Source organism: Patella vulgata, chromosome 5 (assembly GCF_932274485.2).
Source record: "Patella vulgata chromosome 5, xgPatVulg1.2, whole genome shotgun sequence".
NCBI lineage: Eukaryota > Metazoa > Mollusca > Gastropoda > Patellidae > Patella > Patella vulgata.
The window spans coordinates 78181014-78199366 of NC_065883.2; the positions used below are offsets into that span (position 1 = coordinate 78181014).

At 39.5% G+C, this 18353-nt stretch overlaps 2 protein-coding genes across 4 annotated transcripts; one reads left to right on the forward strand and one right to left on the reverse strand.

Annotated features, from left to right (window-relative positions):
* The first annotated feature begins 1130 nt into the window (after nucleotides 1–1130).
* On the forward strand, nucleotides 1131–9385 carry LOC126821708 (mitochondrial amidoxime reducing component 2). 3 transcript variants are annotated; one of them, XM_050550200.1, is made up of 7 exons: nucleotides 1131–1559; nucleotides 5026–5202; nucleotides 5708–5882; nucleotides 6730–6870; nucleotides 8182–8246; nucleotides 8693–8767; nucleotides 9249–9385. In XM_050550200.1, the coding sequence occupies exons 1-7, from the start codon at nucleotides 1333–1335 to the stop codon at nucleotides 9364–9366; spliced, it is 978 nt and encodes a 325-aa protein (XP_050406157.1). In that variant the 5' UTR covers nucleotides 1131–1332; the 3' UTR covers nucleotides 9367–9385. The 3 variants fall into 3 exon arrangements, with proteins under 3 accessions (XP_050406157.1, XP_050406158.1, XP_055957255.1); XM_050550201.1 differs by lacking the exon at nucleotides 6730–6870; XM_056101280.1 differs by lacking the exon at nucleotides 1131–1559 and having other exon boundaries at nucleotides 4931–5202.
* Nucleotides 9386–9674: 289 nt separating this feature from the next.
* On the reverse strand, nucleotides 9675–18255 carry LOC126821707 (mitochondrial amidoxime reducing component 2). The gene is made up of 7 exons (XM_050550198.1): nucleotides 17946–18255; nucleotides 16473–16649; nucleotides 15459–15633; nucleotides 14149–14292; nucleotides 13243–13307; nucleotides 12464–12538; nucleotides 9675–10614 (listed from the first exon to the last, which is right to left on the reverse strand). Exons 1-7 carry the CDS (start codon nucleotides 18176–18178, stop codon nucleotides 10503–10505), a joined length of 981 nt encoding a protein of 326 aa, XP_050406155.1. The 5' UTR covers nucleotides 18179–18255; the 3' UTR covers nucleotides 9675–10502.
* Between the last annotated feature and the right edge of the window lie 98 nt (nucleotides 18256–18353).

Genomic DNA, 18353 nt, shown 5'->3' on the forward strand with positions numbered 1-18353 from the left:
TAGTTATAATTATCAAATTTGTAGCTATAATTATAGAAGTTTAGTTAGAATATAAAATATAGTTATGAATATAATAGAATATATAAACTGATATTGTTTCAATAATCATGTATTATTATCATGTATTTGTAGGACGAAGAGCTTTGTAAGTGAATTCACTTTGATAATTTATCATCAATAAAATATGTTTAAATGATTAATTTAATAAGGGGAGTCGTTGACGCTCAGTAAATAAAGTGTTAGTTCATCGCTTTTCGTCCAACCCGAACGACTCACTGACAAAGGAGGAGGAGGAGGGGCACCAGAAAATTGGCTACTATTGAGAACTTTGTCGGCTAATACAGGGGTCGAAAAAAGAGACCTCCTTGTTAGCGAGCCAAAGTGTTACCCATTGAGCCGCCATTTCAGTACAGCGTCGGTGGCTTATTTACCTTGTAGTCACCAGTATTCTGATGCTACCAAATTGACTGGGTAGAGAAAGAGAGAGAAATGGGGTTTAACGTCCACTCGACACAAACTAGGTTATTTCGGGACTAACACATGGTTCAATTTTATTTCAATAATTCGCTTGCGCGTAGGGGTCTTTAGCAGTGGGAGGAAACCGGAGGACCCGGAGAAAACCCACGAGGCTAGACAGGCGACCCTACTCCTTGTCACGTACAACCGAGGATACAGCGCGCACGTGCTAACCATCCGGCCATCCAACCCCCCTTGACTGGGTAGACTGAAACACGGCGATAATCAGGGGAGGAACGTTGATTCAGTTAATAAGGCGCATGTTCACGAAGAAGGAGGACCTGGGTTCGATTCCTGTGCAAGCCGAGACGTTCGCCGGGATTTTCCAGCGTGATTTCCCATCGTCAGTGGTGCACGGAGAATGGGGAAGGCCAGCATCTAGTCGTTCGGAAGGTACGAAAACAGAGGTCCCGTGTACACATTGTTATGCACGTAAAAATTCCCTTGAAAGTTGGAATTCGAAATAAGAGTAGGCCGTTAGCGCCACTGTCCGGGCAAAATTTCCCTCATTAGCCCCGTAGGAACAGAACAGTAGCACGTTAAACCCCATGTCACGATAAACTACGCCTATGGCACGTATTTTAGTCTTGACCGCATCGGTGTTCCATAGTTTGGCCTATTTTCTTAAAACTGATTTATTTATCAGTAATAACCCCCATCTATCTAGTTACAGACTGTATGATTAGATATATGAGGTCGGGACTAAATTGAGGCAATCGACCAAGATCATTAAGACAGTCGGTCTAAACCATATTATTCCATATCGATCACAGAACTCCAGCAGATTGAGAACCCATTCGGCACAATTTAGTTAAAATGCTCGATCAGTCGAATCCAGCTCATATCTTTACGTCACTAGCATCGCTTGCACTGACTAAATATCTATTTGGGGTTTTCGCTCGATGGAAAAGGAGTAAAAGTTTTGAATATGTCGGACAGGTCTCTGCCGTATATTGCTATCCTGTTAAATCATGCGGTGGATTTCAACTAGAAGCTGGCGAATGTTCCAGACTTGGTGTCAAAGTTCAAGAGGTCACAGATAGGTATGTTCTTTTAGAAGAGATTTTGGGTCAATAGCGTAAAATTGTTGCATGTGTATGGAGCGCCAAATCTGTAAAAATATATTTAGTTTGCGGTCAATCCAGTTAAAGGTGACAATATAGGCTGCTGCAGTATCAAGGCCAGGTCTAGGAAGGGAACAGGGGGTGCCCCCTAGTGCCCCCCCCCCCCGGCTTCACCCAATCCAATTGAATGTAGCTGCCCCTTTTTGTACCGCACCCCGCCCCCCCCCCCATTTTATAAAGAAAAGCACCCAAAATTGAGATGAAAGGATCAGATGGAATGAGTTGAGGTTTAGCGTCCTACTTTTCTGCACCGACTGGGCTAATGAAGACGGGTATATGCCATACACTGTGCTACGAGGGCAATTGAGATGAAAGGATCAGATGGAATGAGTTGAGGTTTAGCGTCCTACTTTTCTGCACCGACTGGGCTAATGAAGACGGGTATATGCCATACACTGTGCTACGAGGGCAATTTTGCCTGGGCAGCAGCACTATGGTATGTTTCGAATTCCAACTGCCAAGTGTGCTATGAGGTAAATTTTGCCAGGAAGTCGGCTCTGCTGGAGCAGAACAGTAGGACGTTAATCCCTATTTCACTTCATTTCATTGTTGACCCCGTCTTTCTTGCACGCACTGTAGTCTTAAACTCCAGAGCTGGGTTTGATGGCCGAATGGTTAGTACGTGCGCGCTGTATCATAAGGTGTGTCATTGAGTCAACTGGCGTGGTTTTGATTCCCCGGTTGTACGTCATAAGGAGTAGGATCGCCTGTCCAACCCCTAGAGTGTAGCACCATAGGTTTTTCTGTCTGACGTGGAGAGCGAGAATTCCAAAAACCGGTCGCCACATCTTACATACGACCCATGCATCTTTTCTTACTACATATTTCTGTAGCCTTGTGATCGTCTAGAATTTGTCTCTAGCTGTCTTTACTTCTGCTTCACGTTGTGTATTTACTTCTTAATGGTTTCTCAAGACGTTTTTCTTACCAGGAATAACAATGCAACAGTTTGTGTCTACATTTTATATAGCATAGCCGAATACATGTATACAAGCTCAGATTACAATATTAGCAAAACCATTTCTCCAGCCTACCGAGCCTCGCGACTGTCTAGGAACTCAGATGGAACCTCTCTGGAATCTAATAAAAGTCTGTCTTACAGAGTTCCACGGTTTCTTTTAAAGGCATATGAATATCACGCACAATGAAGTGTGATCATGGCCCTGAACTTGTGTAATTAACGATATGATTGGTTACTTTAAGCTAAATGATGGAATTAGAATAATTCCACTCACGTGTAATCTCGGGGTATTTTATAGACACATGTTATGACTAAATAACTCTTTTTTATATACTATTCAAAAAAAGTAGGGGATATTTGATTTTGGGGGCATAATACTAAAATATGCAAATGACTACGAAAAAAGTCACTATAGAACCTAACAGAAGAAACATTTCCAGTTACATGTGACGCCCAAACGCACCAATAGCTACCGCATGGAATGCAGGTGATACTTGGGATCATCATGGGGGTCCAACCCAAGATTTGCACGACTCTGACTTTGAATGTTACAGTCATTGTGGCATTGAATTCCAGGGTGGAAACATCAGTTTAATTGTTTTAGTGACCAGAAAACAAATTTTGATATGCGTCGGCTTACCCAAAATGAAAGGTTACGTGCCCTTGGCATGCTACAGATCGGCACAACACAGGCGGTTGTGGCGCGGACGATGAATGTTTCTCAGTCTGTCATAAGCAGGCTATAGTCCAGATACCGTGATACACAATCTGTACAGGACAGACCACGCTCAGGTCGACCAAGGGCGACAACTCAAGCCCAGGACCGATTTATCCCTACCTTGGCCTTGAGAAATCGTGTCATCACAGCAAATCAGATCAGCGCTCGTCTTCAAACAGACACTGGTGTGAGAGTGAGTGGCCAGACGATTCGGAATCGACTGCATAGGGGTCACCTTCGCGCCCGACGTCCTCGCGTGATCCCTTGTTTGAGAGATCATCACATTCAGGCAAGACGTCGTTGGTGTAGGGATCGTCAACACTGGGATAATCGACGCTGGAGCAATGTGATGTTTTCAGATGAGTCAAGGTTCACTGTTAATTTTTTGGACAGACGTAGGAGGGTGTGGCGTCGTCGAAACGAGCGCTTCCAAGACGTTAACGTCATCAGACATGATCGATTTGGGGGTGGTTCTGTTATGGTGTGGGGAGGCATCACTGTTGCTGGAAGAACGGCTTTACATGTTGTTGCAGGGCGTGTTACAGGCCAGTACTACCGGGACAACATCTTGGCAGTCCATGTTGTGCCGTTCGCACGACGTCATGGCCGCCGTTTCATCTTCCAGGATGACAACGCAAGATGTCACAGGGCCAGGGTCGTTACAGGTTACCTCCAACAACAGAACATCACCACATTACCTTGGCCAGCACTGAGTCCCGACCTCTCCCCCATCGAGCATGTCTGGGACATGCTTGGACAGAGGTTACGTCAACGTCAACAACGTCCTGCCAATGTCCAAGAACTTCCTGCTGCGTTGCAACAGGAATGGGACAATCTGGACCAAAATGACCTTAGACGTCTCATTAGGAGTATGCCACGTCGGATCAATGCTTGTTTGGCAAACAGAGGAGGATTTACCCGTTACTGACTTGGTTGTGATGCTGTGGTAACTTTGCTGTTTGACCCCGGGTATCATTTTACCCTTATAATGGTCAGTCTGTGCCTTACTTAGTCTAACGATCATTTGGAATAAATCGATGAATGTGAACTTCATTTCATTTTGTCATTTGTTTCTTCGTCAGTTTCATTAGGTGACTTTAATAACACTTAAAAATCAAATATCCCCTACTTTTTTTGAATAGTATATAACAATATGCCATTTATACCATAAGGTGATTTAGTACACACTGCATATGTGAATATGTTTGAAATTACTAACTTGCCAAAGATATTAATTAATGAAATATAAAGCCATCTTATTTCTCTATTCCTTGTCTATAAATTTAAAAACAATTTCGGAACGACGATTGTGCTACAAGAGGTCACATTTTTAAATCCGATTTTGATGAAACTTGAAATGCATGTTTATAACCCAAAGATCTTTGTTCCTATCGATATTCGCGCATATCGGATGGTAACTTCCTGAATCATGGCCCTTGATTGTAATTCGAATTTCGGGAAAATTGAAATGAAACTGCCAAATTTGTATGCAAATTGTGTAAAAGTATGTAATACGAAGGTTTGATGAAACTTAAAACATATCTTTATATCCCAAAGATCTCAGCCCCTTTTGATATTTGTGCATTTGTGCATTTGTGGGCGTATCCTCATCGTCCTCTAGTAGTGATGGAGGGAGGGGATTGGGAGGGTCCTCAAGTGAAATATCTGAATGATCTGAATCGTAAAACAGTTGATAATATCTTTAGGCACTGGATGGTGATAAAATCAAATGGCGATTTTCTTACACAACGACAAGAACCCAAGATGGCGGTGATCCAAGTAAACTATAATGGTAACAATTTACAGATCAAGGCTGATGGAATGCCTGTATTAAATGTACCAATAAATCTACCATTGAATAAGTCTAAAATTCTACCTTGTCGGTAAGTAGCATAAAATATTATAGTCATTAAATTGATTTTAAAAGCGAAAACTCCGATTTGTTTTTAGTATATATCGGAGGCAGTTCCAACTATATATTCAAACCTGTTTCCAACCAGTTTACAATGTTTCCAACCTGTCTGCACTCTACATCGCATCTGTTTCCACTATCCATCCCAGCCAGTTTCCACTATACATCCCAGCATGTTTCCATTATCCATCCCAGCCAGTTTCCACTATCTATCCCAGCCAGTTTCCATTATTCATCCCAGCAAGTTTCCACTATCCAGCAGGTTTCCACTCTACATCCCAGCATGTTTCCATTATCCATCCCAGCCGGTTTCCACTATCCATCCCAACCAGTTTCCACTATACATCCCAGCACGTTTCCATTATCCATCCCAGCCAGTTTCCACTATTCATCCCAGCTAGTTTCCACTATACACCCCAACCTATTTCCACCCTGTACCCTACCCATGATCGTAATTTAAGATGTTTATTTTCCAGTGTATGGGGCGATAAAACATTTGGTCTAGATTGTGGACAAGAAGCTGGTACCTGGTTGAGTAAATTCTTGGGAATTGATGGACTACGACTTGTATTTTCGGCTCCGGAGTTAGAAAAACGAGATTCATCGCTAGTGGAGAAACCGTGGGGAAAGCCGGCACTACCAGGTGATCAGGTAATATGGCACACAATCTGACTAAAATACAGATCTATATTTCGTTTCATTTTTTTATACTTTCGATAGCTTCTACTACATGAAGATCTGACTATTTGTAGTGAAGGTCGCGTCAGAGGTCATACGAGCGGCTTTTGACCCTATGACGTCAGACATTTGATTAACCCTTGTTAATGTTTCTAATGGGTTACCCACAGTTCCGTCCACCTCACGCCAAAAAACTCGCCGTAACAGATTGTTTCTTTGGCTAATCTCTCACATCAACCAGAACGCGGGTTATATAACAACTCTTCCAGATCCTAGTGTAGCATTAGCAAAGACAAGTAAAACTAAATTTTGAACTATAAAAAACGAAACGAAATAGGATCTTTGTTTTAATCAAATTGTATGATACAGACAGGTAGATCAAAAGTATGTCCCAGTTGCTTGTCGTTTCTGTCTATTTGACAAAGCCAAATGCATATTTCCTCAAGGTCACGTGATGTAAACAGGGTTAGGGCACGTGATTGTTGCCGAGAATTGTGGGTTAGGTTTAGGGTAAGGCGTAGGGTTAGGGTTGGGATTAACACTAGCCCTCTTTACATCTCGATCGTGACCTTTGACCAAACCTGAAGTTAGCCTTATCAAAAAGATTTAACCGTGTTAAAGACCTCTGCCAATTGAAATTCAAAATAAAAGTAGACTATAAATTTCCCAAATAGCACACGACACGGCGTATGCCCGCGTTCATTAGCCCTATTGGTGTGCCAGAAAAGTTGGACGTTAAACCCCATTTCATATCAATTTCTCTTTCAGTCTATGAAGTGAGAAAGTATTTCCATTGTTTAGAACTGTTTTTGTTTTTCAGGCAGCGTTTAGTGATTTCTGTGCCTATCTAGTCTTTAACACAGCGTCGCTACAGCAACTGAACTCTAAACTCTCGTCGCCGGTCAAAATAACAAACTTCAGACCCAATATAGTTATAGACAACAACACACCATTTGACGAGGTAAGTCCAATATAACAACACACCATTTGACGAGGTAAGTCCAATATAACAACACACCATTTGATGAGGTAAGTCCAATATAACAGCACACCATTTGAAGAGGTAAGTCCAATATAACAGCACACTATTTGACGAGGTAAGTCCAAAATAACTAACTTCAGATCTAGTATAGTTATAGATAAGAACACGCCATTTGACGAGGTAAGTCCAAAATAACTAACTTCAGATCTAATATAGTTATAAATAACAACACACCATTTGACGGTCAACAGCTAACCACGGTGGCTTAGTGATTAACGCGGTTGCCGACTAATTAGGAGGTCCGGAGTTCGATCCCGATGTTGGACAAAATGGTTCCCCAGGATTTTTCAATAACTCTATTTATAAATGTATGCCCGAGATAAATAGAGAGCCGCGGTACCTCACTGAATAATGCCGACAGATCCTATTTCGTTTCGTTTTTTATTGCTCAAAAATTCGTTTTACTTGTCTTTACTTGTTATATAACTCGCGTTCTGGTTGATGTGAGTGATTAGCCAATAAAACGGTCTGTCACGGTGAGTTTTTGGCGTGAAGTGCACGGAACTGTGGATCTGTTACGGTGAGTTTTTAACGTGAGTTACACGGAACTGTGGGTAAACGACTAGAAACGTCAACGCTGATTGATTAATCAATGTCCGACGTTATAAGGTCAAAAGCGACCCGTATGACCCCTGACACGACCTTCCAGTACAACCGGTCAGATCTTCATGTAGTGTAGGCCGTTGACAGAATAAAAAAGAAACCTAATATAGATCTGTATTTTAACCAGATTGAGATGCCGGTTGTTGTTGCCTTACTTCTACTACCACGTGACTTTACACCGGATGCTATCCTTGACATGGCTGATAGTAGAATATAAGCAAGAACAAGGACTCATAGAAGCGGACATTAAACTCCACGAACGAACGAGCCCTACCCCCCCCACCCCGTGAATCTGTATTATATAGTATAATATTGTAATTATAGTTATATGTATTATATGGTATTGTAATACTAGTTGTATAGTATGATTGTATATATTATATGGTATGATATTGTAATACTATTTGTAAAGTATGATTATCTTTATTTATTATTGTAATACTAGTGTATTATATGGTATGATATTGTAATACTAGTGTATTATATGGTATGATACTGTAATACTGTTTATCTGTATGATATTGTAATACTAGTGTATTATATAGTATGGTATTGTAATACTAGTGTATTATATTGTATGATATTTTAATACTAGTGTATTATATAGTATGATATTGTAATTTGTAGGATAATTGGCAGGTAATAAAAATTGGTGAAACTGTAGAGATGAGATTATTGGACCCTTGCACCAGGTAAATTATACCTGTATTATTAATACCTTGTACCAGGTAAATTATACCTGTGTCATTAATACCTTGTGCCAGATCATTAATACATTGTATCAGTTAAAATATACCTGGATCATTGTACCCGGTAAAGATACACTATATCATTGTAGCAGGTAAAATATACCTGTATCATCAATACATTGTACCAGGTAAAATATACCTGTATCATTAAAATATACCTGTATCATTAAAATATACCTGTATCATTAAAATATACCTGTATCATTAATACCTTGTATCAAATGTTGACCCAGACAAAACTCACGAGTGCTTGTCAAATGAAAACATCTTTACGCCAATGGTTTAGGCTTCTGAAACCCAAGTCAAAACAATCGGCCCATTATTTAATTTCACATAGCTCTAATGTTTATAGAATACAGTAAGATTTTCTGTTTTCCCTGTTGTTTTAGATGTAAAATGACTACTGTCAACTCTTCTACTGGAGAACTCAGTCAATCTGGAGAGCCTTTAAAAACTTTAAAAACGTAAGTACTCGTACATACCCATTTGATTACAAAATCCTAGTTCAGATTTAACATCTTGATCATTCTAGTAAAGGTTTAACGTCCAGATGTATTCTAACGTCGTGTTTCCGTCAAAAACATTCTAGCGTGGTTTTAATGTCCATATATATTCTAACGTCGCGTTTACGTCAACACAATTGTAACGAAGTTTTAACGTAACGTCAACAGAATTCTAACGCAGTTTTAACTTCAACACAATTCTAACGTAATTTTAACGTCAACACAATTCTTACGTAATTTTAACGTCAACACAATGCTAACGTAATTTTAACGTCAACAACACAGTTCTAACATAGTTTTGAAGGAAGTCAACACAGTTCCAGCTAGTTTGGAATTCAACACAGTTCTAGCTAGTTTTAATTTCAACACAATTCTAATGAAGTTTTGAAATAGAGTAAACACAATTCTGAGTATTAGGTAATTTGAACAATATTTTTTTCAGATTTCGTTGTTTTGATAAGTATGGTACCAGTCCTATATTTGGTGTAAATGCCACGATTGATGCTGCAGGACCCATCCATGTTGGCGATCCAGTTTATGCTTTAAGGAAACTTGTTTAAATAAAGTGTTTACGTTTCACTTTCGTATAAAATGGCGTTTAACGTCCCACTGCCCTTCTCAGTCTAGGCTAATGAAGACGGGCATACGCCATATAGTGTGATGTGGGGGAAATTTTGTCAGGACATTGGCGCTACGGCCTACTCTTATTTCGAATTCCAACTGCCAAGGGATCTTTTACGTGTACGCCAATGTGTACATCGTGCCGCGGTTGTTCGTCCCATTCGAACGACTAGACATTGTCCCAAAGTTTAAAAGATATGACATATTGTGTAATAAAGCACCAACACGCCAGAATAAAGGTTGAGAATACAATCTAAGACGACATTTAATCAAAACAATAAAAACAAAATTTTATTCAAATCGATCAATTCGAACTTATGTTATGGACATTTTAATTTCGCATTGTTTTTAGATTGTACATCGCCATCTTTATCTGTCATACAAATACATTAATGATAATTTGAACCAGCCCATTGTTTTCAGCATGGTTTCTCTTTGTCAATGGGGGAGGTTAGATGGCCGAATGGTTAACTCGGGCGCGCTGTATCATTAGGTCTGTCATTGAGTCAACTGGTTTGGTTTCGATTCCCTGGTTGTAGGTGTTAAGGAGTAGGGCCGCCTGTCCAACCACATGGGTTTTTCCCGGGCCCTCCGGTTTCCTCCCAGTGCTAAAGACCCGTACGCGCAAGCGAATTATTGAGATAAAATTGAACCACGTGTTAGTCCCGAAATGACCTAGTTTGTGTCGAGTGAACTTGAATCGGTTTCAGGCGAGTTATTTGCCCTTGAATTAGAAATCGGATTCAGACTACATGGTCGAAACAGATTTTAGACATGACACTTAGTCATATAGCTTAGGCCTAATGTTATTTTAAAAATATTTGCCACGTCACAGACGTCTGTGGTACTGGTACTGGTATCGAAAGCAATGACAGCCCCCAGACTCTATAAGTACACGCATCAGACTTAGCCCTACCGACCCCCATCACCCCCACCCATTCTCTACCAAATTACAAAATAATAAAGTGTTTATATAATAGTATATATATAACTATAGTATGGATTTCATTCTATGTTTATAATATAAACGAATCACGTGTTTATTTACGAATAGCGTAGACTAAGTCTACCAGGTTTATTTACGAATAGCGTAGACAGGATCACCCAGACTAATTCTACCCGGTTCATCAGCAGTCCCCAGCATACCCAATAGTGGTGATTTGCCATACTTCTTGTAACATCGTATCCTGAAAAACACAAAGCATAAATATTTTAAAGGTGAGGGGAAGACAGGAAGAAACGACGACCACCAAGACAAATCCTTCATTTCTATTGTGCATTTTTGTATTCATTGTTTTTCTTTGTTTTATTGTAAGTTTGTTTGTTTTATTGTGAGTTTGTTTGTTTTATTGTGAGTTTGTTTTATTGTTTGTTTTATTGTAAGTTTGTTTGTTTTATTGTGAGTTTGTTTTATTGTGAGTGAGTTTGTGAGTTTATTTGTTTTATTGTTTGTTTGTTTTATTTTGAGTTTGTTTGTTTTATTTTGAGTTTGTTTGTTTTATTGTTTGTTTGTTTTATTGTGAGTTTGTTTTATTGTGATTTGTTTTATTGTAAGTTTGTTTAATTTTGAGTTTGTTATATTGTGAGTTTGTTTTATTGTTTATTGTTTGTTTGTTGTATTGTGAGTTTGTTTTATTGTGAGTGAGTTTGTCTGTTTTATTGTGAGTTTGTTTTATTGTTTGTTTGTTGTATTGTGAGTTTGTTTTATTGTTTGTTTGTTGTATTGTGAGTTTGTTTTATTGTTTATTTGTTTTATTGTTTGTTGTATTGTGAGTTTGTTTTATTGTTTATTGTTTGTTTGTTGTATTGTGAGTTTGTTTTATTGTGAGTGAGTTTGTGAGTTTGTTTTATTGTTTGTTTGTTTTATTGTGAGTTTGTTTGTTGTATTGTGAGTTTGCTGTATTGTGAGTTTGTTTGTTGTATTGTGAGTTTGCTGTATTGTGAGTTTGTTTGTTGTATAGTCAGTTTGTTGTATTGTGAGTTTGTTTGTTGTATAGTCAGTTTGCTGTATTGTGAGTTTGTTTGTTGTATTGTGAGTTTGCTGTATTGTGAGTTTGTTTGTTGTATTGTGAGTTTGCTGTATTGTGAGTTTGTTTGTTGTATAGTCAGTTTGTTGTATTGTGAGTTTGTTTGTTGTATAGTCAGTTTGTTGTATTGTGAGTTTGTTTGTTGTATAGTCAGTTTGCTGTATTGTGAGTTTGTTTGTTGTATTGTGAGTTTGCTGTTTTGTGAGTTTGTTGTATTGTGAGTTTGCTGTATTGTGAGTTTGTTTGTTGTATAGTCAGTTTGTTGTATTGTGAGTTTGTTTGTTGTATAGTCAGTTTGTTGTATTGTGAGTTTGTTTGTTGTATTGTGAGTTTGCTGTATTGTGAGTTTGTTTGTTGTATTGTGAGTTTGCTGTATTGTGAGTTTGTTTGTTGTATAGTCAGTTTGTTGTATTGTGAGTTTGTTTGTTGTATAGTCAGTTTGTTGTATTGTGAGTTTGTTTGTTGTATTGTCAGTTTGTTTGTTGTATTGTGAGTTTGTTTGTTGTATAGTCAGTTTGTTGTATTGTCAGTTTGTTTGTTGTATAGTCAGTTTGCTGTATTGTGAGTTTGTTTGTTGTATTGTCAGTTTGCTTGTATCATCACAAGCCTAAGATTCTACAGGTCAGTGATGGTATAGGGCAGGACCTCGGATCTATTCACTTGATCTGATATACGTCTGTTGTTTACTGCCTGTCCACGTGTCTTATGGGCTTTGTTTGTGTCTAGTGCGGTCTTCCTGCACTTACTATTAATAAACATTAAAACCACATAAAACCAAAACTATTACCCAGGGGGTCTGCCTGCCATGCATCCCAAAACACATAGTCCATTATACTAAATGGTTCGCCCGCCTCGAAATCCGTTCCTTTTCCCCACGGCGACCTACTCTTATTTCTAATCCCAACCTCGGTTTCTCGTACCATCCGAACGACTAGACACTGTTCAGTGCCCGACACTCGCTACGGTATCACTGGCATGGGGAACATATAGAATAAAATATTTATCTTACGTTGACAGGGTTTTTAATGGTTCGCCATCTTCACTTTTAACACCTTTCTCCGGGTCCACTGTCGTCACTAAACATCTGGAATTGTAAATACATGTGACGTAATTCAATCTCCCAGAGTTGTCTTCCCTTGCAGTCCGAATGCTGGATAGCGTGTGGAGAATGTATCAATTTCTAGTCGATCCAATGATACCTATAGCGTCCACGCGAGTTTAAAAATAGATCAAGGGCGCCAACTCCGACAACAATTACATTGGAAATCAAGATTATTCTTTAATTCATAAACATACACGCTTGATAATAACCTAGGCCTCTAGAAACACAAAACGTTTTTTTTTCTAATTGATCAAGGGCAGTTATGTTCGAAAATTTTAAAAGTCCCAGATGTCACAGGAAAGCTGTTGATTTCAGCGGGTTTAATACGCAAATCTACGGGACTAGGGTGGCCGTTTTTACAGGACTAGGATAACGGTTTCTATATGACTAGACTGGCCGTTTCTATATGACTAGGATGGCGGTTTCTATATGACTAGGATGGCGGTTTCTACGGGACTAGGATAACGGTTTCTAGAGGACTAGGATAACGGTTTCTAGATGACTAGGATAACGGTTTCTATATGACTATGATAACGGTTTCTATATGACTAGGATACCGGTTTCTACAGGACTAGGATAACGGGTTCTATATGACTTTCTACCTACACTAAATATCTTTGGTATTGCTCCTAGGAATCGTCTTTGAATTATAAAATGGTTTATGAAGTAGATATAATTATACTTACCTGGTGCAGGGTTCTAACATTCTAATGTTCACCTTTTTACCTATCAATAACTCCTTCCAATTATCCTGAAAATATCCGTAAATTTATTCACCTGGACATAAAAAAAGGTGTAACATGAGGTCAAAATAATAAAAAAACAAACATTTAGATGATATAATATGGCAGAATATTATACCACAGAAACAAAGCATTATACAAAAAAAATTATACAAAACATTATACAAAACTCCGGTGTGGTTTCCCCTTGTCAGTGATGCAGGACGGAAGGCCTGACAAGGACAGTTGTCTAGTCCTTCGGATGAGACGAAAAACCGAGGTCCCGTGTATACATTGGAATGCACGTAAAAGATCCCTTGGCAGTTGGAATTCGATGTAAGAGTAGGCGATAGTGCCGCTGTCCGGGCAAAATTTCCCCCACAGCACACTGTATGGCGTATGCCCGTCTTCATTAGCCCAGTTTAGGAGCAGAACAGTAGGACGTTAAACCCCATTTCATTTCATTTCATTTCATTATACAAAACATTATACAAAACAAAGACTGTAATAACCGAACCTCCTTAAAAACGGTTGATGGCATACAACAGAGAAATGTTTCTCAGTGGTTTGCTTTGCTTACGTTATTCCCTGGCCCAAGTCCTTGATCGAATGACCCGAAATCTAGTACCCGGTACTCAAAACGGCGAGAACGGAAAGACATTTTAAATATCTCAAAACAGATAAAACACACTTTGTATTCAACTTAGAGAGAAAAGCTTTTGCAACAAAGTTAACAGTGATAATTTCAAAATAAGAGTAGGTCGTAGTGCCGCTGTCCAGGCAAAATGTCCCTCATAGCACTCATAAGCCCCTTTGGGCGTTAAACCCCATTTCATTTCATTTCTTTATATTATGATTTATAACACCCACCTCTTCAAATGATGTTTTACCATCTATAACAATATTAGGTCGGAAGTTTCTGTATGTCACAGGATTCTTCAGATGGTTGTTCAGTTCAGTCACTGAAGCTTGATTCATTATCAAAAAACCACAACATTCATCCTGATAACCTCCCTTTAATAAATACAAACACTTAAAGAGATGATGTCACTTAGACCAAGGCTACGTTTTCTAGGAGGAAAGGGGCGGGGGAATTGGAGGGGTGAAGGTGAATGAAATGCCGAGTGTGAAGCATAGTGCGATGGGGGCATGGCGAATTATTTCAAACATGGTGTATTCATGATTTCTGAAATTTGAACGTTTGAGAAGATATTTATAGGTTACCTATACCACCATGGTCTCTAGATCTCTAGATCAAATTCTGTATTTATTTATTTATTTATTTAGTAAGCAACTAATACTACAACCAAATGAAATCTTTGCAATCCTAACTGAGGTGAGAGAGAGAGAGAGAGAGAGAGAGATGGGGTTTACGTCTACTCGACACAAACTAGGTCATTTCGGGACTAACATATGGTTTAATTTTATTTCAATAATTCGCTTGCGCGTAGGGGTCTTTAGCAGTGGGAGGAAACCTGAGAACCCAGAGAAAACCCACGAGGTTGGACAGGCGACCCTACTCATTGTCACGTATAACCAGGGAATCGAAACCACGCCAGTCGACTCAATGACAGACTTTATGATACAGCGCGCGCACGCTAACCATTCAGTCATCCACCCCCCGCTCCTAACTGAGGATAAACAATGTTAAAGACATTTTATGATAATACTAGAAGAATGCCCGACTTCGCTCGGGGGTCATGAACCCGAAACCGGAAGTGGTAGACTAACGCCACCTGGCCTATCCCCAGTCCGAGCTACCCCTCTACCCCAAATTTCAGACTCGGGGCAGACCTAGTGTAGCCGCCAACCCCGAACAGGCAGACAAACAGACAGACAGACAAACGACAGTCACAAATATTAGTATTGATAGATAAGGGCTCACACTGTCGGTCGCCACAGTCGCGATTTGTGGTATGTAAGACAGTAACAATAAAAATTTAATTTTCACGATAATTCTGTTGATAACCTTCAGAGGTACTGCAGTGATTGTTTTGAAAAGTGGCCGGATATTGGTTTTAAACTGATCATTTTATTTTATTATGGACGGTAAAAATAAATATAAATTTGAAGTTTTAGAATATTTCGATTTGTTATACATGGTACGAAGACTATATCGATATATTATATACATTACCTGGTCGCCAGGTAAAGCTATATTTCCCCAGGTGTGTATTTACCTGATCGCCAGGTAATGCTATATTTCCCCAGGCGTTTTTCCTTGAGTTGGCCTGTGATTTCATGAGTTCAGGTGTGGAGACCAGAAGACGAATTCCATCCACCATCAAATATTGACTGAACCAACGACTGGCTTCCTGTCCACAGTCCTGCCCTTCAAGGTGGTTGTTCCATACCCTAAGAGAGAAGTAGAGATCCTTTTTCGTTTCATTTTCTATAGTTCAAAATTTCGTTTAACTTGTCTTTACTACACGAAGATCTGGAAGAGTTGTTATATAACCCGAGTTCTGGTTGATGTGAGGGATTAGTCAATGAAACGGTCTGTTACGGCGAGTTTTTGGCGTGAGGTGCACCAAACTGTGGGTAACCCACTAGAAACATCAACGCTGATTGGTTAATCAAATGTCTGACGTCATAGAGTAAAAACCGCTCGTATGGCCCCTGACGCGACCTTCTACTACAACGGGTCAGATCTTCATGTAGTGTAGGCCAGCGAAAGTAGAAAAAAAAAAACGAAACGAAATATAGATCTGTACTTTAATCAAATTAACCATAACTTAGTCAGTGACGTGTATAGAAAGAACAGTTAATCGGGGCATCCAATCCAAGAATGAGGTTAAAATTTTAACCATTTGAAATTATCGATGTTAACCTTGTTACACACTACTTAATTTGAATAAAAAATTATAAAATTTGTTTTTACTAAGGTACTTTTCCAAACATACATATTTGTTTACGTATTTTCTTGGCACTTCTCGTCACAGATTGTTTTTGGGGGACATCTTTCTCTACTCTGATCAGTATAAAGAATTACCTGTAAGAATTACCTGCGATCCGAAAGATGGGAAGCTCAATCATTTCGTATACATGCTTCGGATATTGAGGGATGTCGAGGATGCCAGAGAATCTCGAAGCCTAGGGCCTCAGCCATGGGTTAATACGGTCCTGTCAATTATTGATGAAACTTTATTTGGGACAAATTAGCCCAATTTGTGTAACCGAGCTTGATGAGTTACCTGCAGTTGACGACCTTAGATCTGTCTGTTGATGGATGAAGTGGAACTGTTAATTCTGTCATTCCTGGAGCTGTAATAACCAAGTTATCATCAGTATATCGTGTACTGACAACAATCAACTGTGGATATTGTCTCGCAGTTAAAAAGTCGCCATTTTCTTTTGTCACTAACCAATGTCTAAAAAGGAAATAAAATGTGATTTAACGCGTGTGTACGATATCACGCTCGGTGGAAGTGGGTTTAACGTCCTACTTTTCTGCACCGCCCCGAAAGAGAGTGAGAGAGAGAGAGAGAGAGAGAGAGAAAGAGAGAGAGAGAGAGAGTGAGATGAGGTTTAACGTCCAATCGTCACACACTAGGCCATTTCTGGACTAACACCTGGTTCAATTTTATTTCAATAATTCGCTTGTAGAGGTCTTTAGCAGTGGGAAGAAACTGGAGGAACCGGAGAAATCCCACGAGGTAGGACAGACGGTCTTACTCTTTGCCACGTACAACCCGGGAATCGAAACCACGCCAGTTGACTCAATGACAGACCTTATGATGCAGCGCGCACGTGCTAATAACCATTCGGCCATCCTCCCGCCCCCGGGGATATTTTGCCAAGACAGCGTCGCTACGGCCTACTTTCATGTCGAATTCCAACTTTCTTCAGCGTGTCACAGAGTACTCTGAGCGTGTATTGCATTGTACGTAGACGAAACCTCGGGTTTTTTTTATGCCATCTGAACGATTAGATATATTATTTCCTCCGTCGGTCAGATCAGCCTACTTTAATATTTTATTTACAAAATTAAAGTGGACCGTAAAATCTGTCCGGGTTGATTGGCAAAAAATCACCGGATACAATTCTTTGACTGAACAATATCTGATTGCAGTCCACCTGTTAGTTTGGGCCTTTAAATGTGTGTGTGTGGATTTGTTTGGGTGTGTGTGGGTGTGGGTGTGTGTGTGTGTGGGAGGGGGGGGGGGTACGGGGTGTATAGGTTAGCCAAACACGGCTCCTTCTCACTGCCATGACTGGGCGGCTACAGAATGGAAGAAAGGGATAATGTCCGATACACTGCTGTGTTGAAATATTGTATTTTATTATTTTTATAGTTCATTAGAGTTTGAAATCATTAGTATAATATCTCGAGGTTAACAACATCAGCAAGTTCCCTTTAACGGGGACTAAATGAAATGAACGTGGGTTTAACGTCCTACTGTTCTGCTTCAACTGGAATATTGAAGACGAGCATACGCCATATAGTGTGCTATTGAGGGAAATATTGCCAGAACAGCGGTACTACGGCCTACTCTTATATTGTATTTCAACTTCCAAGGGATCTTTTACGTGCACGTAAATGCGCTTAATAACGCTAAGGTGATAAAATCAGTGATGGTTTCCCATAAAAACTTTGTTCTGTTATTAAAATATGACACGTCCGATATTCCACACATGTAGTCTTGATTATTTACATACATACTTACCTATCATAAAATCCATTGACTCGTATACCCAGACTGGTAGCATCAGCTGTTTTTAAAGCAATACCACCACATGCCTTGATAGGATAACTGTTAATATGTGTTATATGGCCTACCAACTCATACTGCTTCTTCTTCGACAACCACGAGGCTATATTAAACGTGTATTTTAAAGCCGATGATATGGCGAGTGTAGCAATAATTGATGCAGGATCATCTGTGAAACCAAACGGCATTTTGTCACCTGTTACTGTTTGTACTGGTCATAGGTAGAGTTCAATTTTAAGTAGAGCGCAGATTGAAGTAGTCCTGACCCAGAATTAATGTAAAAGTATGGAGTAACGGACCAGACATAATTATACGTTACAATGTGTTCTATGATCATCTTCCTTTAATATGGTGGTGGTGGGG

What these genes read in the sequence shown, in the direction of transcription:
- LOC126821708 (XM_050550200.1), top strand. Translation starts at nt 1,333, where the DNA reads ATGCTCGATCAGTCGAATCCAGCTCATATCTTTACGTCACTAGCATCG. An exon ending in GTTCAAGAGGTCACAGATAG is followed by an intron (nt 1,560 to 5,025) that starts GTATGTTCTTTT and finishes TAATATCTTTAG; the next exon opens with GCACTGGATGGTGATAAAAT. An exon ending in CGGCACTACCAGGTGATCAG is followed by an intron (nt 5,883 to 6,729) that starts GTAATATGGCAC and finishes TTTGTTTTTCAG; the next exon opens with GCAGCGTTTAGTGATTTCTG.
- LOC126821707 (XM_050550198.1), bottom strand. Translation starts at nt 18,178, where the DNA reads ATGCCGTTTGGTTTCACAGATGATCCTGCATCAATTATTGCTACACTC. An exon ending in GTAAAACATCATTTGAAGAG is followed by an intron (nt 13,308 to 14,148) that starts GTGGGTGTTATA and finishes GGATATTTTCAG; the next exon opens with GATAATTGGAAGGAGTTATT. An exon ending in CCATTAAAAACCCTGTCAAC is followed by an intron (nt 10,615 to 12,463) that starts GTAAGATAAATA and finishes TGTGTTTTTCAG; the next exon opens with GATACGATGTTACAAGAAGT.